We start from the raw sequence: 22,692 nt of genomic DNA on the forward strand, positions 1-22,692 counted from the left end.
GGTGGAGATGAGGAGGTCCCAGAGGCTTTCTTGAGTCCGCATTTCTCTGGAGGTGACTGAGTGTACATTCAGGTGGTTACTGGTCCCTTGTGTTCCTATGGAAAGCCATTACTGCCCTGGCAGGAAATGGCTCCCTGGCCTGAAACTCGCCTTGTAAGACTGCATTTCCAAGGGCCTCCTCGTTCAGGTCTCAGTGCTTTCCTAGCAGAGTCTTGTCGTCGTCTTCCCCCCCCAAAAGTTGGCAGAGAGGCCAGGCCCGGAGTTGGGAAGGAAGGCCCCTGAGTGCTGGGCCAGTTTCAGACATTTCCTGGCTCTGGAACCCCAGCAGCTCACATCCTAACCACTGCTTGACTCGCCTTCCACATCTGTGAAATGGGGAAGATCCCGTCCCTAAGGTGCGCGGCACACAGGGACACTTGATGAGAGGAGGGGACAGAAACCCGGCTGGGAGAGCCTAAGCAAGAGGCCGTTGTGTATGGGGAAGCGCAGTGCCCAGGACAGGTCAGGTCGACGCTGCCCCTCCCCAGAGAATACCCTGGCTCTCCTTTGCCCGCCACTGTATTGAGACTCTGTGCACAGAGATACTTTCCTCATCAGAATCCATGTGTGCTGGAGAGGAGAGGCAGAGGCAGATGTGACTGGGATCTGCCAGCCAGGGGCCTCTCACCCAGAGCCAGGCACGCCCTCCAGGCCCCTTCTGTGGGATGTGCCACGGCCCCTCGTCGAGATGACCTAGCAGCTCCAGGGGAGGGCCTGCCTGCTGGGGGAGCTCCGAGGAGAAATGTCTGTCTCACGTGGGGCTCTTCCATGTCCAGCCAGGGAGTGGGAGGCTTGGCCAGGTGCAGCCCCTGGAGGCCAGAGTGGGTGTTTGAAGCACAGCCCCAAGGTGGGGTTCTTCCCCTGCGGGGAGAGGCCCTGGCCTCTGGTCCGTAGGAGGAGGGCGCCATTCTGAGGGCTGGGCAGTAGAGGATGGGGGCAGGCTGGTCCAGGCCAGCCATTTGAAAAGTGCTCCCAGGGGCATCTATGGAGTGCTCTAGTGGATCGAGCACCGGCCCTGGATTCAGGAGGACCTGAGTTCAAATCCGGCCTCAGACACTTGATACTTACCAACTGTGTGACCCTGGGCAAGTCATTTAATCCTCATTGCCCCGCGGCCTGTGGGCGGCCCCCCCCCCCCCCAAAAAAAAAGTGCTCTAAGAGACTGAAGGTATTGAACATCCTTGCGCAGAATGGAGATGAGCTTTTTTTCCCCAGGGGATGTGGGTGTAGGGAGGGCAGCTGGTGGGCCAGCGGCTTGCATTTTCACATGATGTTGGCTGGTGGCTCAGTTCCTTCCTCTACCTGATCTGTGTCTCTTGAGTGACTCTGAGCTCAGCTTTTGTAAATAAAACTTCCCACCCTTCTAGCACCAGGAAGAGTCTGGCCAAGGTTTCTTCTGATTGGAGAAATTGGCCACTCCCCACCCCTCCTCACAAAACAGCGAAACCCAGAGGAGAAGAATGACAAAATACCCAGGAAGAGAAAAGGCAGACTTTCAAACCCTAACAGACTGAGAAGTGGGATCTTCCCAAGGTGGAGGTGTGGGGGTGGGAGCAGAAAGTCGGAGGAGGAAGGGACAGGAGAGGCCGGGAGTCCCGAAGACCCTGCGTGCGTGCCTGGCCAGCGTGGGATGGAGACGCGGGCTCAGTGTTTGCAGGCAGGCCCCAAAGCTGCCCTAGCTTTGGTTCCCGAGTTTCTAAAGTCACAAGGGTTCCAAGGGTCCGGTGTCTGACCCTGCGGAAGGTGGGCTTTGGGGTTCATCTGCCGCCAGCTGAAGTCCCAGCCGAGAGGTGGGAAGTGAGGTTTTTGCTTTTTCGATGTTTCTCATCAGACATTTCCTTTGTCTTTGCAGTGAAGGGGGTGTTTTCAAAGCCCATCTCACTTTCCCAAAAGACTACCCCCTCAGACCGCCAAAAATGAAGTTCATCACGGAAATCTGGCACCCGAATGGTGAGTCTGCCACCGTTTTTACCCTTGCAAGCTACGGAGCTGTGGGAAGGGAGCCGCCTCGGCCCGGCTGCTTGTGGCTTGTGTAGACATGCGGGCTTATAACCTTGCTCCCCCCTCCCTCTGGGGGCTGAGGGGTGAGTGAGTGTGTGACACTGCCAGGGAAGCTGGGCAGGGGCATTCAGAGAACATGTGGCAGGCCTTGGTTTGCTTCCTTCTGGGACTCTTGAGTGTGTCTGACCCTGCTGGAGAGCGTTCAGTATCCTGGTGTCTGCGTGACCAGCTCCCCAGTGCTGCCAGGCCAGGGGGCTCCCGGATTCCCCAGAGACTCTGGGCAGTTGCCCCTCCCTGACAGTCCGTCCTTCCTGGCCCACGCACGACACCCCATCCCCCATCTCTGGGGCAGCCTCTCTCCTGGCCTTCCCCTCCTCCTACTCCCCAGTAGCTTCTTTGTACTTAGTCACACCTGCCATGGGCACTGAGTGTAAGCCTCTCCTTTGATGCGTGCAGCACCTACTGTGTGGCATGAGCCGTGTGCTCTGCTGGGACGTATACACACACAGAAGGGCGTGAGCAGTGGGTGTTCCAGGCCTCGGGAGGGCGGCTCCTGCAGCCGGGAGCCGGGGCTTCCGGGCCTTTTGCTGTCTGTGCCTGACTCTTTCACGGTCTTGGCATTTGAAGACTAGTAATAAAGGTGGCTGGCAGACTGTGACCCCTGTACTCTGGTCAGACAGGAAGGGGAGCCGAGCCTCCTGCTTTGGGGGTGGCTTCTCGGTCCTGTCATCTGTGCTCAGGACTGGCAGCCCAATGCCCCTCCCGGGGTGTGGTAGCTCTTTCTGGTGTGGCCTTCCTTGCCATCATTTCCAGTCACGGCAGACCAGAGGAGGGGGAGACGGAGGCCCTCGACAGTTGTACCACGTACAGAGATGGGGTTTGAACCTCACTCCTCGGGGGCCACGGACAGGGCGGTGGGAATTGCTGCTGACTCTACACATCGTAGAGCACAGCCCACAGGCCCGACGATAGCAGAGCCCAGGAAGGTGTGTTCTGGAAGGCCCCGGTGATGACCGGCCAGCGGAGGGGAGCAAGCGTGCCAGGAATGGTCTAGGTGTTGCCAGTGTCTGGGACTGACTGACTGCCCGAGTGTCCCAGGTGTGCAAGGCCCAGCAGGGGGCAGGTTCCTCAGGCAGATCTGGGGCTCCTGGGGATGGGCACTGGGTGGGCTCTGGTTCCATTCGGGCCCAGGAGAGTTGAGAGCATCGGGGGACACAAGGTGGGGGGTTTGTCTGCATAGGGGTCAAGGCACAGCCCGCATTTAAATGGAGAGCCACGGAAAGGGAACAGTTGAATGTAAATCCGTGCCAGAGAAGACGCCCGGCCCTGGGTTCGATCAGTCTGTCTTCAGTGACACTTCTGCAGGAAAGCCAAGGGCTGGGTCGCTGCCTCCCTCGAGTTCCTGCCACTTGGACATCTGGGCCTCTCCAGATGCTGCCTTCAGCCATCCCAGCCATTGCCTAAATGTTCATGGGCTTCAGAGCTCAGAGGGCAGTCCTGGAAACACGTGCAATGGCCTTTGGGTTCCATGTGGACTCTGGTAGGTGCTAGAGCCCCGGGACTGGAGTCAGGAAGACCTGAGTTCAAATCTCACCTCAGACACATACTAGCTGTGTGACCCTGGGCAAGTCACTTCACCCTGTTTGCCTCAGTTTCCTCATCTATCTAATGAAGACCCTGGAGGAGATGGCAAACCCCTCTAGTATCTCTGCCAAGAAAGCCCTCAGTGGGGTCACAGAGTCAGGCCCGACTGAAGTGACTGAAGCACAACAGACGTGACAAGGGGAGCCACAAGGTGCTGGTGTTGGAGTAGCTCCCCTCCCCCCAGGGCCTGTCTGGGTCCACTGTCATCTCGGAGCCAAAGGGAAGTGTGAGAAGGCTGGGCCGAGGCAGGGGCTCCAAGAGGATCTCTGGGAACCTGCCTTTTACAGTGCATCCCCTCATGGGTTTCCTTTGCATTTGTCTGTTTTATGCATGAAAAAGCTGTCTTCTGGGGGCAGTTGGGGGTACAGTGGATAAAGGACCAGCCCTGAATTCAGGAGGACCTGAGTTCAAATCCGACCTCAGACACTGGACACTGACTAGCTCTGTGACCCTGGGCAAGTCACTTAACCCTCATCGCCCCACAAAAACTAACTAACTAACTAACTAAATAAGCTGTCTTCTGAGCAGGGCCCACAGGCTCCCCAGAGCTCTCTGGGCGGGAGAAGGTGCTCTTGGAGCTCAGAGACGCTTTCGAGCAGTGGGGGAAGGGGGCGGGGGTCCCCATGGCTACCTCTGGGATGACAAGTGCCACCAACCTGTGTTTTCCCTGTTTGTGGGTCTTTTCCAGTTGACAAAAATGGCGATGTGTGCATTTCCATCCTTCATGAACCCGGGGAGGACAAGTACGGCTACGAGAAGCCAGAAGAACGTTGGCTCCCCATCCACACGGTGGAGACCATCATGATTAGCGTCATTTCCATGCTGGCGGACCCCAACGGAGACTCGCCCGCGAACGTGGACGCAGCCGTAAGTTGGGAAAACGCTGAGCACTTTCTGGCCACGTCTCTTGTTTTTCTCCATGCCCATACATGGACTTGGCACCTGTGTGCCTGGCCTAGCTCCCCTGCACCCCCATGTCCCCAGCCCAGACTGGCCCTGCCCCCGGTGAGCTGACGGCCGGCCAAAATACAGAGAGCGGGAAATAGGGATCCTTTCCAGGTGGGGCCTCCAGGGTGGCTCACAGGGGGACGTGGTGGACGCCTTAGCTGACATTTGTGGGGGCCTGTGGCCACCCCCGGGAAGGCCCCGTGTGCACTGTGTGGAGACTCAGGGCAGCTGCCCTCCTGCCTGGCCCTCTGGGACCTAGGGTGGTCCCTGGTATTTGACCTGTTCCCCAGCATTGCTGCTGACCTGAGAAGGCACTCCCCACCCCCACCCCCTCTCCACTCTTGTTGATCCTTGTCTCCTGGTCTCCTCACCTCTTTGATTTCCCACAGCATAGGGGTAGCCTTCTGGGGCCCTGTCCTAGCCAGGCCTGCCCTCTCTCCTGTCCATTCCTCTCTCCCTTCTAGGCCCCGGGAGTTCTGTAGCTGGCCCCTTGGACCCTTACCCCTCACCCACAGATTCCACCTGAGCTTCAGCCCTTCTCCCCTGCTTAAGAACCTGCTGCGACCCCTCTGGCTTCTTGGGCTGAGTGCGGACGTGTTGGGCTTTTTGAGGCCCTGAGAACCTGGCTCCAGCTTACTCTAGATGCACTGTTGGGTCCAGCCAGACTGGCCATGTCTGTTTGGTTCCCTGTGCCTGGAGCCCGCTCCCATCCCTGTAAGATTCCTAACTTCCTTCGGCACTTGGCGGAAGGGGGCTTCTCCCCCACCTGGGGGAGCCAGCCCTGATCCCCCAGTATAGAGTTGGGCACTTGGTCTTTCTCGTCACAGGGTCCTGTGGCGTTGTCAGGAGGACTTGACCCCGCGCCTGTCTGGCCCTCTGCCCTGCTGCAGCTGGCTTTCTCCTGCGCCAGCGTTTTGTATTTATCCCTGTCTCCTGCCTGAAGTCTGCCCCCAGTTTGGCTCGTCTATACTTGGCATCTGTTTATGTTTATTAGTTGAATTTTGATGCGGTCTCTGCTATCTCCCTTGGTGGATGTAAGGATGGATTATCTCAATCTTGGTCCTTGGATCCCCTCAGCCTACCCTAGTACCTGGCGCAGACACACAGTGGTCCTCATCTGGTCGGGAGCAGGTGCTCACAGGTCACCTTCTCGTTCCTGGGGGGTGGTGAGTCTCCTTTCTTTGGAGTGGCCAACTGGAGCTAGCCAGTCAAGCTGAGAATCTGAGTGTGGGCACTGAGACTCCCCATTTCTCATCTAGTCGTGCCCCTGCCTCCCTGGCCTCACAGGGCTTTCTTGGTCTGTACTCTGGCCCTCACAGGGATACTCAGGATTATGGGGTATGTCCTTGTTTTACAGAGGAGGAAATCAGGCTTCCCTGATTGGGCGGAGTAGAGCTTCCTGGACTCTATATGCAGGGAGGACTGGCTAGGGGTTACCTCCACCCAGCAGATCCCTTCCCTTTGGATCCAATTGAAGGTGAACCTGCCCCGCACACAGAAGATGTGGGGTGGGTGGCGAGGCATTCCATTACTCGGTGTGTCCTTAGAAATAGTGGGGGGAGCCTGTCTCTGTGCTAAGTTATTGGGGAACTTAGCTGGGGTTTCTAATATGTTGCTACTTAAAAATTAGACTATTGGACCAGTTTTGGTGGCAAGCATTTATTAGCAAATCATACTAAACTTTAGTAAAGAGTCGACTGCTTTTAACACAAGCCTAAAAACTCCCAGCACAAGCGAGAGCAAGTGAGAGCGAGAGAGAGAGCGCGCACGCGCTCACATGGCTCCAGAGTTTGAAAGCCCTACATTACCTAGAGAAAGGTAACTTGTGGCTGGTTCCCAGGTGGGAGAGAGTGAGAGAGAGAGAGAGAGAGAGCGAGCGAGCGAGAGAGAGTGCGAGAGCGAGTGAGAGAGAGTGCGAGAGCGAGCGAGAGAGAGTGCGAGAGCGAGCGAGAGAGAGTGCGAGAGCGTGCTCACATGGCTCCAGAGTTTGAAAGCCCTACATTACCTAGAGAAAGGTAACATGTGGCTGGTTCCCAGGCGGGAGAGAGCCTCAGCCTCCTGCAGCTCTTACACTCTCCTCCAAGCTAATTGGCTAGCATCATTCCATTGGTTGACATGACTTGGGGGTGGGTCCATGGTGAAATGAGCAGTATTGTGCCGAGCTCAGGGTCGGGGACAGACAGACCCTCTGAGGGCAAAAGGCTTTCAAGTAGGTGTGGTCTTAATCTCTAGTGCACCTCTGGGGGTGGGGTCACTGGGTGACTCATCATTAATAATTTCTCACACCAGAAAGGCAAAATCATTGTCTGTTGAGTGGATGCCACTTGCAGAATGTGAATCCTTGACTCTTCCTCCGAATAAGAGATCTCTGCAGACAAGTGCCAGGAATGGCGCGCTCTTGGGTCAGTTTTGTGTCTGGAGGTTTGCCTGTGTGCGCCACAGTGAGCTCTGTGCTCTCCACTCTGGTCTGGCTTCCTCGGTCTCTCTAGAACCTGGCTGTGGTTCCTTCCACCCAGGACAGCACCCAGGCACATCACGAGAGACAAACCCTGCTGGGAATGGCCAGGCTCACCTGAAACATTTGAAATGGTCCAGCTTCCTGCTTGTTGAGACCTCTAAGTGAATGGAGGTTTTCAAGGCTCCTTTCCTTGGCTCAGAGGTTGCTGTTTCTCCTAAACCTAACCTTTGACGAGGGGAGAGGGGAGGCCTGAGCCATGCTGGTGTCTGGTGTTGGGCTTGCCCCACTGGGCTGACACAGGTTCACTGTCCTACGCAAGGGAATTTCACAATGCCTTCTCCTTCAAGTGCAGCTCGGGTCTGCTCCCTTCTCAGACTCTGGGTCCATTGGAAGGCCCAGATGGAGAGGATGTAGGGTAGGTATTTTATCTTCCAAGTGATTCATGAGCCTTTCATATCAAACTTGGCACCTGTGAACTGGTCATAATTTGGATAGAATTGATACTGCTGTGCATTTTTATTTTCTTCATTTAGCATCACAGTTCTGAGAAGGGGTCAGTAGGCTTTCCCAGACTGACTGCAGAGGGAAAAGGTGAAGCCCTCCTGACTTAGGCCTTTCATGGAGGCCACTGGGCTCTTCTGCCCCTCCCCTTTCTCACTGATTCCTTCATCTTTCTGCTTGCCCCCTTCTTAGAGCCCAGCAAAGCTGTCAAGGCCTCAGAGCCCCAAGGGAGGTGGTGTTCCTGGGGCTGGTTGCAAGCCTTGTCACCTTATTGGAGATCCCAGTAAGAGCTGTCATTCACCCTGAGCACAAGTGATAGTGGCCAGGACTCCTGCTCAGGAAATGGGGTGGGGGCAGTTACCAGGGCACAAGTGTTAGAAGATGAACCTGACAGGTCAAATGAATGAATGAATGCAAAAGCATTTGGGGAGGGGGAGAGGACCAAGCATTAAGTGCCTATGATGTGCCAGGCACTGGCTAAATTGAGCACTTTGTAAGAACCCTGTCAGGTAGGTGTTGTTATGATCCCCACTTTGCAGTTGAAGAAACTGAGGCAGACTGCTTGTGGCCTGCCCAGGGCAGCACAGGGCTCTCTGTTGTGCCACCGGCTGCTCAGTGAGTGGAGGCTCTAGTCAGGTTGGACTGCAGATCGGAGAGGCTTTGAGGGCTTTAGGATGTGGGCAGGGCAGCTCGTGGGTAAGGTGCCTCCCAAAGCTGCCCGTTCATCGTTAGAATATTCGGGCTATGGTGCCATTCAAAGTGTCACTGTGCTTTTATGGGCTCAGGCTGCATGCCAAAGGGCAGAAACGGCTCCCCATTGTAGGCTCCGGTCTATATTGAGCAGTGCTCGGTAGGGAGGGGATGGGCTTATTGGCCAGCTCCAGCTGTCAGTGTGCCACATGTGGTGCTGTGCTCCATGGCCGGAGTCTTTGGAGCAGAGCAAGTGTAGACAAACTGCCTCAGATGAGAGGCATCCTTAAAGACCCTTCCCCTCCCAGAGAAGTTGGGCTAGGGGAGGAGAGGTGGCTCTTTTCAGCCGTCGAAGGCCTGTCCTGTGGAAGAAGATTGTGCTTGGCCCAAGCCTGAGATTCACCTACCCTGGTGGAAGATGTGGGATGGGGGCTCATCTACACTGGCATGGTCCAGTGGACCGGGCTGAGGAGGCTCTGAATGTGGGCTCCCTGTACATCTCACACTGAGGGGGCTGCTGTGGGGGTCTGGGCCACTTTGGGTCTTCACGTATCCCCTCAAACCCACTCTTCTCTTCTCCTGTGCACACTGTGAGCTCTTGGCAGCAGAACAGAGAAGGCTTCTTGCTTTGTCCTTACTAAGCGACTGCCAAGCTAGGAGGCTTCCAGGGCCCCTCATGGCAATATACCGGCCCCACTTCTCAGACGTCAGGTTTGTTCTTACATCACTTGACCTCATCTCTAAATTGAGGGGGCTGGCCTTGATGGCTTGAAGATCCCTGCCAGTTCTTTGTGTTCCTGAGGTCTTCCTTTTCTGCAGATCCGAGGTGGGATTTAGGTGCCCAGCGCTTGGTCCTCCGTGCCCTGCCGCTGCTCAGAGTCAAGGTTGGGGGGCTGTGTGCCCAGTGCCCGCCCATGATAAGGGCTAACAGGCCAACCAATAGGTTGGCTGCCTGGAAGTTGGAGGGGTTCCAAATGAGCGCTAGCCCTTCTTTGTGAAGGTGGGGGACTGTTGGTATGGTGGTGTGTATATGCTCTCAGACTCAGTGGAGGTGTCTGGTGAGTCTTGCTGAACTGTTCCTCCCCCGCCTTTTTCCTTTTATGAGCAATCTCTCTCTTTGGGGGAGATGTAAGGGGGAATAAAGGACACAGAGAAATATCAGTAACAGTTTTAAAATGACCCCTTTTGACCTTCCCCATCTCCCCTCAAAGAAACAAAAACAAAACCCGCCTCCATTTGAATCGAATCCCTGCCTGGGAGGGTGTGGGATTTCTTTCCTTGGAACACCTGCTGCAAATTGTCCTGCCTCATTTCTTTTCTCAGTAAATACTCCTTTATTTAAAGTTTTAGGTTTCAGATTCTATGCCCCCCCCCACCCCCGTAAGTAATCAGATATAGGTTGTCCATGTGCAGTTATGTATAACATTGCCATATTAGTCATTTTATACAAGAAAGCTTGAATAAAAGAAAAAAATGTTCCATCAAAATCAACTCTTTGGAGGTGGATAGTATTGTAGGGCCCAGATTTAATACATATAGAGTTATTAATTGGGTGACTCGCCAAACTACTGGGGTCCCGGAAATAATGAGGGACCTGGATTCAAAGTTCCCTCCCCTCCGAACTTCCCTTTTAGATATTTCTCCCAGGCCAATAAGTAAGAGGAGCCTTACAGCTTCTTTTCCACAAAAGGATCAGATTTTATTACTTGGAAATTAAACAACAAAGGTGAAATTAATTAAAAATCAAAGATAAGGAAATAGGGAAAAAGAAATACAGATACATTCTCCTAACTAACCTAAGTCTATACAATCCCCAGATCGTTTCCAATTAAGCTAATTCAAAGGAATACAGGGTTTTTGTGTTCACTCACCACAACTGGGACATCTGCTAGTTTTCTCGCATCACCAGGGAAACTGAGGAGGGAGAGGGGGAGAGAGAGAGAGAGAGAGAAGAGGAAGGGGGGGGGAGAGAGGGAGGGAGAGAGGGGGGAGAGGGAGAGGGAGAGCGAGTGCGCGTGGGGGCAAGCTCGAGCATTCTGGAACTGACTCCTGCCTCCCCTCAGCGAGCATTCAGTCTCCCTCCCCCAAAAGGGGAGGTCCTTCAAAAAGCTGCCTATAGAGAGGTTTCTCCTTCTGACTTCAGTAGCATAGGTAACCTGGGGTGGGCCAGGTGTGGCCTCTCCCAAATGAGTCAGCTAAAACTCCAGTAATTCTTACCACAGTCTGCTTCATCAGGAGTCCTTTGGGATTGTCTTGGGTCATTGTATTGTTGAGAATAGTTCGGTCATTCCCAGTTCTTTATCAAACAATATTGCTGTCTCTGCATGATGTTCTCTTGGTTCTGCACACTTCACTCTACATCAGTTCATATATGTCTTTCCAGGCCTTTCTGAAGTCCTCCTGCTTGTCATTTCTTAGAGCACAATAATATTCCATCACCATCATACACCACAGCTCATTTAGCCATTCCCCAATGGATGGGCATTCCTTTGATTTCTAGTTCTTAGCCACCACAAAAAGAACTGCTACAAATATTTTTGTACAAAGAGGTCTTTTTCTCTTTTTTTGGAGATGTCTTTGGGTTATAAACCTAGCAGTGGTATTTCTGGATCAAAGGGTATGCAGAGTTCTGTAGCCCTTTGGGCAGAGTTTCAGATTGCTCTCCAGAATGGTTGGATCAGTTCACAACTCCACCAACAGTGGATTGGCGTCCCAACTTTCCCACCTATCCCCTCCAACATCCACTACTTTCCCTTTTTGTTATGTTTGCCACCCTGAGAGGTGTAATTTGTCCTGCCTGGTTTTTGATTTCTTTGTTTCATGTTCTGTCTTTGAACGTTTAAGATTGGCCGGTGTGTGGAGGGGGTTGTGGGTGACTTTGAGTCATTTAAGAGTAAAAGGGAGTTTCTTCTAATCATCTGCTTTTCTTTGCTCACCTGCAGAAAGAATGGAGGGAAGACCGCAACGGAGAATTCAAAAGGAAAGTTGCTCGCTGCGTGAGGAAAAGCCAAGAGACTGCCTTTGAGTGACCTTTATTTAGCAGCTCATAGCTTCACTTTTTCAGGGTAAGTGAATGGGTTTCCCCCATTAGTCATCCTCTTGTTTTAGGATCGCATCCTTGTGAGTTCTCAAAGCCCCAAAAAACCTTTTCTTCTGCTGTGCCTCTGATACTAGCTGGCAGGACTAGGCCAGCTTCATCTCCATCAAGTCTGCAGGAAGATGATCAGCCTGGCTTCATCTCCAGGCCCAAGGGCTGCTCCATCTTTGTCTTCATTGGGTCTTTGGGCAGAAGACCAGCCAGCTTCATCCTCATGGTGGGGGATCTAGGTGGCTGAACATCACCGTGCACACACGCTTTGCTCTGAGCGATCGTCTTCCACTGTTGTCTGGCCCTCTTGTCGGTAGAATGCGGGTCTTGCAGACCAGGTTCCAGCAGGTGAACCGGGGCAAGTGCTGCTTTCCTGGGACCTCAGTTTCCTTATCCATGAAAGGAGTCTCAGTGACTCTCCCCGTCAGCCTGGACTTGAGAGCCCCACGTGTAAGTTAGGAAATGCTGGACGGGGAAGCCTGTTGGTAGGTGTGGGCAGGCTCTGTTCCTCTCAGCTGGTGACTCGGCCTCACAGGGGCAGCCGGTTTAATCTCATCTTACTTGCCTCCTGTTGATATCCCTGCTACTGGACTTGGAGGAGCTGCAAAGTCAAGTGGTTAAGAGCACTGTTTTTGGAGTTGGGGAGGCCTCCATTCAAATCCCCCCCTCAGACACTTAGCAGTAATGAGACCCTGGGTCTGAGCCTCAGTGTCCTCATCTGTCACATGGGGATAATCATTGAGCCCTACTTCCCAAGGTTCCCGTGAAGAGCCAAGGAAAGGACCGGTGTCCAGTGCTCGGCGACTCCTGTGGCTCCCCTCTGCGATCCAGACAGCATCGGGAATTGGGGAGGCCTTGAACCCAGGTCATCTGGGAATCAATCAAAGGAGCCAGGGCCAGTTCATCTGAAGGAAAGAATGTTTGTGGGTCCCGACCAACAGCCCTCCAGAACATGGAAGGTCACCGTGTGGAGAAGGGATAGGACTGTCTTGGCTTGGCTCCAGAGGACAAGCTGGGAGTGATCTGGGCAGGTTTACATCTCAAACCAAATCTTGGATAAAAATAACCAAGTAGAATAGAGGACAACAGAGGCCCTTGTGGCGTTCCACTGGATCCCTCCCATTTCTGCAGGAATAACATTACATACTGTTAGCCGACACTTTGCCAGAAGTTAGGTAAGCTGAGCTGGGTGGGTCTGAGAACAGGAGAAAATGACAGCCAGATAATAGGCCAAAATTTGGGCAATGGAAGCCATAGTAGTCCCTAAGGAGGATGAGAGAGCTCTCAACTCTTGGATCAGTGAGAGAGAGGAAAAGGGGCTGGGGCGTTCTGCTGAGGAAGATGCAGAAACCAGTAGTTAGTCTGGTTGTCTTAGGAACTATTTCATCCAGTAGATAGACAGTAAAACTGAACATTTAAATGGATGAGTGAATATTCATAAAAGCATAAAATACACAAATGAGAACAAGAAATAGACAATTTAAATAACTTAGTCTTAAAAAAAGAAATTGAACCAACCCCTAAATGAGCTCCCCAAAGAAAAAATCCCAGGACAAGAGGGAGCTACAAGTTCTTTAAAAAAATGAGTTTTTAATTGTGCACGTGTGTGCGTGTGCATGTGCGTGTACACACGCGTGCATGTGTACGCATGTTATTTGTTTGGTTTTGGACCTTACTGTAGTTATTTCAGGTATCCCTCTCCTTTCCCCCTCCCAGAGAGCTGATCCGTATGAGAAAGAGTCATTTAGAGGGGAAAAACAAGTCCACAGAACTAATTAATACAACGAATCTGTCCCAAAACACATGCAATGTGTGGTCCCTATGGAGGTGTGTGTGTGGGGGGGTGTTTTCTCCTCTTTTCTTCATTCAGGCCCAGCCCAATTGTTGCTGTTCAGTTATATTCACTCTTGATTTTTAGTGTCTGATCATTCTTCCCATTGATATGCCTGGTTACCGTGAACGCTGTTTTCTTGGCTCTCCTGACGTTGCTCTCCATCCCTTCATGGAGACATTTCCAGGTTTCTCTGTATCCATCACACAGATCATTTTTTACAGAAATCTTCCATTATCTTTATGGACCAAAATTTGTTAGCCATTCTCCAGTTGATGGGCATCTACTGTATTTTCAGTTCTTAGCTCTCAAGTGGGGACTTTATTCTTGTCACAGGCTTCCCCAAGGTTCAGGCCTCACCATGGAGTTTCTAGTTCAAAGGACATGGATGTTTAAGTCACTTAATTTGCATAATTCCAGAATGCTTTGCTTGTATCATTTCATTACAAACAAATTCTATTAAAAATTCAAAGAATAGGGGCAGCTAGGGGGTGCAGTGGATAGAGCACCGGCCCTGGATTCAGGAGGACCTGAGTTCAAATTCAGCCTTAGACATGTAACACTTACTAGCTGTGTGACCCTGGGTAAGTCACTTAACCCCAATTGCCTCACCAAAAAAAAAAAATCAAAGAATAGCTTATCCCAGTATTTTTTACGAACTGCAAATAAAATAACAAAAGAAGGTCATTTTACAACATATATTCTTGGTACCTAAGCCAGGGAGAGGCAAAAGGAAGAAAAATTATGGACTAATACATTGAGTGAAGATTAATGCAAAATTTTACTTAAAATATTATCAGGTCTATAGCAGCTTATCACAAAGATTATGTACTTTAACTGAATTGAATTTATGCTGGGAATTCTGGGCTGCCTTGGTATTAGGAAAGTGATAAACCTGACCATATGAATATTAGCACCAGAACTCATGATCACGTCAATAGAGGTGGGGCTGACAAAATACCCATTTGTGTTTAGGAGGGGGAAACCTTCTCTAGAAAACAGGAATAAAGGAACCTTTTTTCAGTCTGTTAAATACCATCTTTTGCCTCAATTCTAACCTATTGTTTTTTGTTTTGTTTTGTGGCCATTGGGGTTAAGTGACTTGCCCAGGGTCACACAGCTAGTAAGTGTCAAGGGTCTGAGGTCAAATTTGAGCTCAGGTCCTCCTGACTCCAGGGCCGGTGCTCTATCCACTGTGCCACCTAGCTGCCCCATACCTATTCTTTAAATCACTGAATGAACATTGCCTCAGATAGACTGAGACCTTGGAAAGACCTTAGCTTAAAAAGGCCAAGGTCTGCCACTGTATCCAGTCCAGGACATTGCTAGTTGTCCTAACCTGTGTCTAACTACTAGATTCAGATTGACTCCAGAGGGAGAGAGTGAGGCTGGTGACTTTGCATAGCCCTGCCTCACTGAAAAACAATTAATTTGCAAGTCAAGACATCACCCTCCTGGTGTCATTGGGCCATTTCAAGAATGAAATATCAACTACAACAATTAAATATCTGAAACCAACTGCAAACATAGGTAGTGGAGATAAATTAGATTGCTTCCCAGTAAAATCAGGGGTAAAGCAAGGATATTCATTGTCTGTATTTTTTGTCATAGTGCTAGAAATTAGCTTTGGCAGAAAATGAAATTGAGATTAATAGTATAGGCAACATCACTTTTTGCAGATATGGTGTACTTAGAGAATCCTAGAAAGTCAGCCAAAAATTTGATTGAAAAATTAACTTAAGTAAAATTACAGAACATAAAACCCATATCTATACTTCACATTTCTTTATAAGCAACCAGACCTAGTAGGAATAGATAGAAAAATTTCATTTTATATATATATGATATGTAAAATACTTGGAAATCAGCATACCAGAATACATTTAGGAACTGTTTGAACAAAAGTACAAAATGCTTTACTGAAATAAAAACAGACTTAAATAATTAGGAAAATGTTAATTGGTCATGGGTTAGCCAAACCAACATGCCAAAAATAAAATAACTCAATTAATTTACTTAACTGTGCCATGCCAGCCAAACTAGCAAAGGGTTATTTCTTAGAATGAGAAAAATAAATAAAGATCTAGGATTTCAGAGGCAATGATGAAAAAATGGGAAGGAAGGAGGACTAACTCTGCCAGATTTTACACCTCTCACAAAGCAGTAACCCTAAAAAATAATGGGAAACGGATGAAAAAATGTCTATGAGTGGACACTATACAGAAGTACAGGAGGCTCAGAGACCCTGGTTACTGTTTGAAATATGGAAAAACTGGAAAACAGTCTGGCACAGATGAGGTTTAGACCAGCACCTTGCGCCACATATCACCATAAGCTCCAAATATATACATTATCAAGATATAAAAGGAAGAAGAAATTCCATAATATAAAAATAGATGAGTGAGTGAACAAATAGGAGAAAGAGAATCACAGAAGATAAAGTAACAGGCTTTGATTCCATATAATTTGGCAAAAGCAAAAACCTGTTTGGCAAGTTTTCTCTGATGAAGGTCTCATTTCCAAGACATTGAAGGAACTGATTGAAAGTTTTAAGAATAAGAGCTCATTGGGGCAGCTAGGTGGTACAGTAGATAGAGCACCATCCCTGGATTCAGGAGTACCTGAGTTCAAATCCAGCCTCAGACACTTGACACTTACTAGTTGTGTGACCCTGGGCAAGTCACTTAACCCCCATTGCCTCACCAAAAAAAAAAAAAGCTCATTTCCCAGTTGATAGATGTTTTAAGTATGTGAACAGGTAGCCTTCAAAGGCAAAAATCTAAGCTACCTATAGTCATGTGGGGGTGGGGGAGAGAGACTCTCCAAATAGCAGCTAGAGAAGTAACAAATTTAGGTAACTCTTAAAATGCCACTTCCTATTCAAGAGATTGCGCCCCCCTCCCCCCCCCCAAATAAAATAAAAGGATCAACACTCATTGGAGAAACATACAGAAAAAGATCCCATGGAGGTGTCACTGGTGAAACCGTGACTTGGTCTGAAAAAGCCATCCTTGAACATTGGATCTCTGCCGAAAGCAAAGCCTGTGCCCCCAAGAAAATGGAGGGAGAAGCAGAAAGCTCCTCTGCGCGCAGAAAGAGTGACCGCGACAACCAGGAACCAGGGGGTGTCCTTAAGTTGGCATGTGGCTGAATAGATAAAAAATGAAAAATCAGGGAGGCGGAGGTTCTGTGGTCTGGTAACTGTTCTCGAGGATGCCGTGTTGGCCAAGTCAGGAACCTGCACCAACGGAAGTGGGAACAGCTAAGGACTTGGGTGCTGGGCTGGTAGGTAGGGTTTGTGGTGTCGATGTAATGTCCGGTTTGAAGTGTCTAGTGGGGAGGTGGGGATCACTCAGACACTTCCCTCTTCAGGGAGTGCTTATTGTCCCACGGGATACATCCACAGTGGGTGTCCATTCGATGTGGCGTGATTGGGGAATCTTCTGGTGATGGAGCCCAGGGTCGTTGAAGAGCTCCCCAAGGGAAGTCTCAGAAGGAGCCTTGGACTGGACCCACAGTTAGAGGCTGTGACCCTGGTTTTGATCTAACAAAGGGCAATGAGAAGTAGCCACCAGAAAGAAGACCATGTCAGTGCCCAGTAGAGAGGGGCTGGATCCAGGAGGGGAGGAGAGAAACACTGCTGCTGATTATGTTAGCTGACATTTAGATGGCACCTATTGCGTGCCCAGGCCCTGGAAGGAGGGCCTAAGAGGAAGCTGAGACAGATAGCGTTAGTGACTTGCCCAGGGTCTGTCAAGTTGGAAGTGCCTGAGGCTGGATTTGAACTTCGGACTCCTTAATTGTCCGCCCGTTGTAAGGCACCCCCTTGTTGCCTCTGCTGCTGCTCTCTCCTCCCCAGTTTTGAAGCATGGGTGCAGTACACCCCTTCTGCAGTTTCAGATCTTCACTTGTTTTTGTTTTGTTTGGTGGGACAGTGAGTGTTAAGTGACTTGCCCCCAAGGTCACACAGCTAGTAAGTGTCAAGTGTCTGAGGCCAGATTTGAACTCAGGTCCTCCTGAATCCAGGGCCAGTGCTTTATCCACTGTGCCACCTGGCTGCCCCCTTCGCATGGTTTTAAAGATGGGTCTTGAGCACAGGATTTGGAGAAGATCTTTTGGTTATGCTTGGAGTTGGCCCATTCTGAGCCCGAGCAGCCCTCCTTTTTTTACGTGATCCTGCATGCTCATGTCTTCATCCTGTGTGACCCTTGCTTCCTTCTGCCTCCTGGCTGGGGAGCTCCCTGTGCAGCCACATCACCCACAGATCTTCCCATCCCTCCTGGGCTGTTAGGCCGTGGGCTCCTGCCCACCTTTCCTTGGATCCCTCTCTGTCACTTCCCTCCGGCTTTCCCAGTGCCCACAGATGTGGCTGGTGATGATGAGGTGGGCACAGAGTGTCTGGGACTTCAGGTGGCCAGCTAGTGCTGAGCCCAAAGCCCTCTTCTCTCAAAACATGGGCAGGGGACGCGCCCCAACCTCGGCTCTTGTGCTGCTCTGCCCCCCTCCCCCCCCGACGGTCCTTCGGATACTTGGGGACAGGGCTCCCCCCACCCCTTAAATTCTCCTAAAGCTCAGAGAGGTCCATGACCTCCGGGCCCTCCAGCCGCTCTGCCCCTCTGCATTCTGGGAGGGAACCCCAAGCTTGCAGTGCATGCAGTGGGCTGGCACGCAGCCCTGGCATCCTCTCCCTTTTCCCTTTGGTCCCCATCACCTCAGTCATGTTTGCTCCCCACTGACTGCCCAGATCTTCCTAAGACACTTCCTTGCTCAAACAACCTGCCCCTGTGTCCCCCAGCGACACCTTCACCTGGAACTTCAGTCTCCACTCTGTCCTCCCTTGTTTCTTCTGGGCTTGCCTCTCCCCTCCCCCTTCTCTGTCCACACTGCTCGGCACGCACACCTATATTCCTATTGAAGGCAAAGCCTGGGCCGGTTTGGGTCAGTGGCCTGACTCTGCCTCTTGGCCAGTTTGCTCCTCATTCTGCGGCCAAGCAGAGCAGGTGACAGCCCTTCAAAAACTTAGGGAGTCGGTGCTCTCACATGCCTAGGCCTCTGCACCCCCCGGCCACCTTCCTTCTTGGGGAGGATGGAGTGCCTGCACCTCACCATCATTCCTCTCAAAGGGCGTCGAGAACGGAAGCCCAGAGGCCCTGCCTGATCTACCTGGCACCATGGGACTGGCCACCAAGGGCCCTTTCAAGCCTCCCTTTCTGCCAGTGGCTCCTCCCATGCATTGGCCCTGTGGCTGTGGAAAGCTTGTGGTCCACTGAAGCCCTCAGATTCTCTTTGTTTGGAGGGAATGCTTTCTAGGCAAAGCTTTTCCACTTGTCTTTTGGAAGCAGAATTGTGAACCACCCAGGTAGAATCTCGACATTTATCCTTATTAAATTGGATCTGAAGCTGTCCTTCCTTGCCTGGTGAGTCTGCTGTCTACTCCTCCTCTGTGCCAAAGACAGGGGTCAGCAGCACTGAACCCAAAACCATGAGCCGTGGTGATGTTTTGGGGCTTTGGCTGTTTCCAAATCCACCCTCTGCCTGACAGACTTTGTGAGAACTCTTGAAAATGTCTTCAGCATCCCCTTCATCTTGCCAGTCCGGTCAGTTTGTCACAAAATGAGATGGGACATCACCCTCCCTTTGACCGAACCCTCCCTTCTCCAGCCCGCTGAGTCCACAGTTGTTGCACCTGTTGGCAGGCTTCCTCCAGCCTGGGCGTGGGAACTTCTCCATAGCCGTACCTATGTTGTCTTTTCCAGGCAGAGATTCTTCTCTTTGGCAAAGGACAGAAGTAAATGAGCAACTGCCTGAATGCTAGAGCTCCCGAGGCCTTACTGAGCTAATCTCCCTTCTTTCTGAGTCCATTAGGAAGCCCATGGAGTGGCTCTCGGTCTCATTGACAACCCCTGACATAGTCATCCTCTCTCCTCACCTAGAATTCCTGTCATCTCCACCCCCAGGAGCCAAGATTTTTTAGAAGCAGCTGGGGGAGGGAGGGGATAGGTACCACCATGCACAGAGCCCGGGGTCTGGAAGCCCTGAATTCAAATCCAGCCACAGACACGTCCTAGCTCAGTGACCCTGACCTTGGGCAGGTCACTGTTCTCCCTCTTCTTTCTTCTCTCTCTCCCTCCCTCCGTCCCCCCAGTGAGGGTTAAGTGACTTGCCCATGATCACACAGCTAGTAAGTGTCAAGTGTCTGAGGCTGGATTTGAACTCGGGTCCTACTGACTCCAGGGCCAGTGCTCTATCCACTGTGCCTCCTAGCTGCCCCTCCATTCCTCTCTTTAAAATGAGGGTAATAACAGCACCTCCCTCCCAGGATGGTGGTGAGGGTCAAATGCAGTTCTAGTGCTCCATCTTTTAGCTCTCTTCGACCCCTCACAGGTAGAGTGTTTGACCTGAGAAGTGGTTTCCCAGGGAATGGTGCCTCCCTGTGACAAGCAGGAGTTCGTGGGGTGAATGCCAAGGGGTGAGCCTGATGTCGCTGTTTGTGTTTGTCGCAGGTCTCCACTTGGGAAACATGGCACTCTCCCCACCTAGCTGGACTTATGTCGTTACAAGTTGGCAAACACTGGCTGGAACTGGGCTGCAATGACACACGCCAGTTATCAGTGCTGACAGAGCCTCCCAAGTGCCAACTTAGAGATGACGACGCATTTTGAATTCTAATGAACTGCTTTAACCTTCAGGAAGAATTGTAAAGACATGTACATAGCACAACGTGACCCGGAGAATATCTGTCCTGTCCATGTCCACCCCCATCCATGGTGTACCAAATGATGATCTCGTAGTTAGACTAAGAATCGTGTACATTCGAAAGATTTTAGCAGGTTTTCTTTCCCTATTCACTGTTTCTTTATCAGTTTAAAGAGACTTCTTAAAGCATGTCAGATGAAAACCAATTAGGGTTAAACTTGTCCGTTTAATTTTCCTTTAAACCATTGAGGCTTCATTAAACGCTTTCATTTACTAGACTTTTGTATTTTCTTTGTTTGGAAACACTTCCCTGGGCTCTTGTACCTTCTGCCGGAGCATTTTCAAGTTGTTTAGTTCCAATACGGAGACTCTCACTAAGCAGCTGCCTGACTTGAATGAGGACCTGCCAGGGACGGCCAGCCCGCGGTGCTCTCCTCCTGTCATCCAATCACGCACGTCTTCGATTGGGTGTAGCAATAATCTTTCTGGCCGGCAAGCTCTCTTGCCCACTCTCCTGGTCCAAAGTCAGTGGATTGGAATGAGCCCAAGGGTTTTTTGGGTCCTCTTGTCTTCATCGGACTCATCAAGCATGGCCAGCTGGAATAACTTCTGGGTTTGTGATTGAAGACGCTGCCCCCCCCCCCCCCCCCCCCCCCGCACCCTCCCCATTTCTCAACACCTAATGTACAAAGAAATTGCGATGTATATTTTCATGTAATTTGATTTTGGGAATTCTGTCACCTTATGTAGTGAGTTCTTCCAAAATATAATTTTTTCCAATAATTGTCCAGTTGTTGACTTTTTCTGTACTGAATAAAGATTAACATACTGAATTAGCCGAGAAGTGCAGTTTAGGAAAATCTCAGGTTGATTCCTTATGCAAACTGAATACTTGAAACCCCTATGGCCATGCCAGTATATGTAGGCTTTGACAGAAGTGGGTGTGTGAGGGTGACCTGGAGAGCCTGGGCACTGAGCTGGCAGAGTCGGGCGCACAGCCAGGAGAGAAAGCTGCTGCCGTCTTGATTGGGGAGTGTTGGAGCGCATACCCGCCTTCTTGGGGGCGGGAAGTTGGGCTTTCCTGGCAGATAAAGGATGAAGCCCAAGAAAGCAAACCTGGCCTTTTGGGACTTAGCTGAACCCCGAGGCTGAGTCACTCCTATACACACAAGGGCCCCTTCAAGGGACAGGGGAGATCCTCCTCTAGAGCCGGGAGAGGGCCTCCCTAATCCCCAGTGGCGGACGGTGGCGAGCCCCCTCTCCCTGTAACCTTGGTGTTGTTGGCTTTTGTGGTGCTCCCTGCCAGGGCTGTTCGCAGAGCTTGGGCCTTCTGCCCCTTCTGTTTCCGCTGCTCTGATGAGGATTGGTGCCCCCACGGAGTGCTCAGGCTCTCGTCTGCAGGCTGAGCTCACCGAATGGACTAGCGCCTCCTCCTGGTCACTCAGGGAGTATGTGATAGCGGGCATGTCGGTGCCCCTTGGACTGAGGGCTGCCCCAGCAAGTGGCGTACTTGCCCGGGGAGATGCCAGGACTTGCATTCCTTCCTCGGTGGCAGGCAGGGGTGTCATCCGTGCCTTCTTTTCCAGTCTGACCACTGCGCAAGTTGCCTCTCTCCGTCGTCTGGTGGTGAGCAGCGTGGAAGCGTCAGGGCAGCCTTTTCTCCTTGGACCTCCCTGTTGAGGGGGCGACTTTCTCCTCCACTTGGTGCAACAACGTGGACGTGAGAATGACTGTCAGGACTCTGGAACTGTTGGTTCTTTGCATCTCCTCCCAAGCTGTCAGGTGGCTCTTCCCATTGGATCTGCTTCTTCTGGGATGGGGGAGCCCTGGGGCCTCATCCTCCATGCTTCGAGCCCACGAGAAGTTGGGTTCTGGTACTTCTGCTGCCTTGGTGGGGCTGGACGAAGGACCCAGCCTCTCAGTGGGAGTTTGACTCTGGCTTGGGCCCCTTGCCCATGATGCGTCCCCCACGGAGGGCAGCGTCTAACCTTTCTTGTGCATCGACCTCCGAGTGCGTGGAGTGGCCCCTCCTCAGCATCTATGACATTGGACTGACTTGCTTCATTCCCATGTTTTGAGTTGCGTGGTTCATTGATTGTATTTCTTGCTGTGCGTTCTGTTGTGAGGTTTATTGTATTGTAAAGCACTCTGTCACTCAATAAAGGATGACTTCTAGGTGACCTCCCAAGCTGTTGTGGTTTTAGGGTGCAGCTGTCCCAGGAAGCCCGGGGGGTTGCCACCTTTGCAAATGTCATGTGCTGCCTTGACAAGGTGGGGAGAGGAAAGGGGTGGGGGGCTTTCTTCTTACCCAGACTTTGTGACAGCAGTTAGTACAGGGGACCAGCTTTGGGCTAGTAATCCAGGCACCTCCCGGGAGCTTGCCAGCACCTGACTCAGGGCAGTGTTAGGCGAGGGCCTGGGCCAAATTTGGCCCTCCCGCAGCCTTCAAGGACAGACCTTGCTCAGAAATAAAACCTTTGCGTTATTTCACTTCAGTCCAGCTGATAACTTGCCTATCTTGTGGCTTCCAGGCCCGGGGATTGGGACTATGTGCAGCTGGACAGGCATTAGGAGGATGGGGCATCTGGCTGAGAGACAGGGCCAAGGCCCGGGAGGCCCCTTCCAGGCAGAGCCAAGGAAAGCTTTGTGAGCAGGGGTGGAGGGAGGGTGAGGTCATCAAGATGGCCACTTTGGCGCCAGGCATTGCCAGCCTTGAAGAGAAGCTAGTGGGCCTCTTTGCTCTTTGCAGGGGTCATACTTGAGGGGCAGAGCAGGAAGCCTTTGGGGCTGGGGGTG

General features: G+C 51.4%; 1 protein-coding gene across 1 annotated transcript in view; it reads left to right on the top strand.

Moving 5' to 3' along the window:
- Positions 1-20,679, top strand: part of UBE2G1 (ubiquitin conjugating enzyme E2 G1) — a 58,422-nt gene extending 37,743 nt beyond the window's left edge. Inside the window, exons 3-6 of the mRNA XM_043993207.1 lie at positions 1,892-1,989; positions 4,373-4,551; positions 11,224-11,346; positions 19,704-20,679. Coding sequence (XP_043849142.1) covers positions 1,892-1,989; positions 4,373-4,551; positions 11,224-11,310 — 364 coding nt within the window. The 3' untranslated portion in view covers positions 11,311-11,346; positions 19,704-20,679. The remainder of the gene's footprint in view (positions 1-1,891; positions 1,990-4,372; positions 4,552-11,223; positions 11,347-19,703) is intronic.
- The last annotated feature ends 2,013 nt before the right edge of the window (positions 20,680-22,692 follow it).

The sequence above is a fragment of the Dromiciops gliroides genome, chromosome 3 (assembly GCF_019393635.1).
Source record: "Dromiciops gliroides isolate mDroGli1 chromosome 3, mDroGli1.pri, whole genome shotgun sequence".
In the NCBI taxonomy this organism is placed as follows: Eukaryota; Metazoa; Chordata; class Mammalia; order Microbiotheria; family Microbiotheriidae; genus Dromiciops; species Dromiciops gliroides.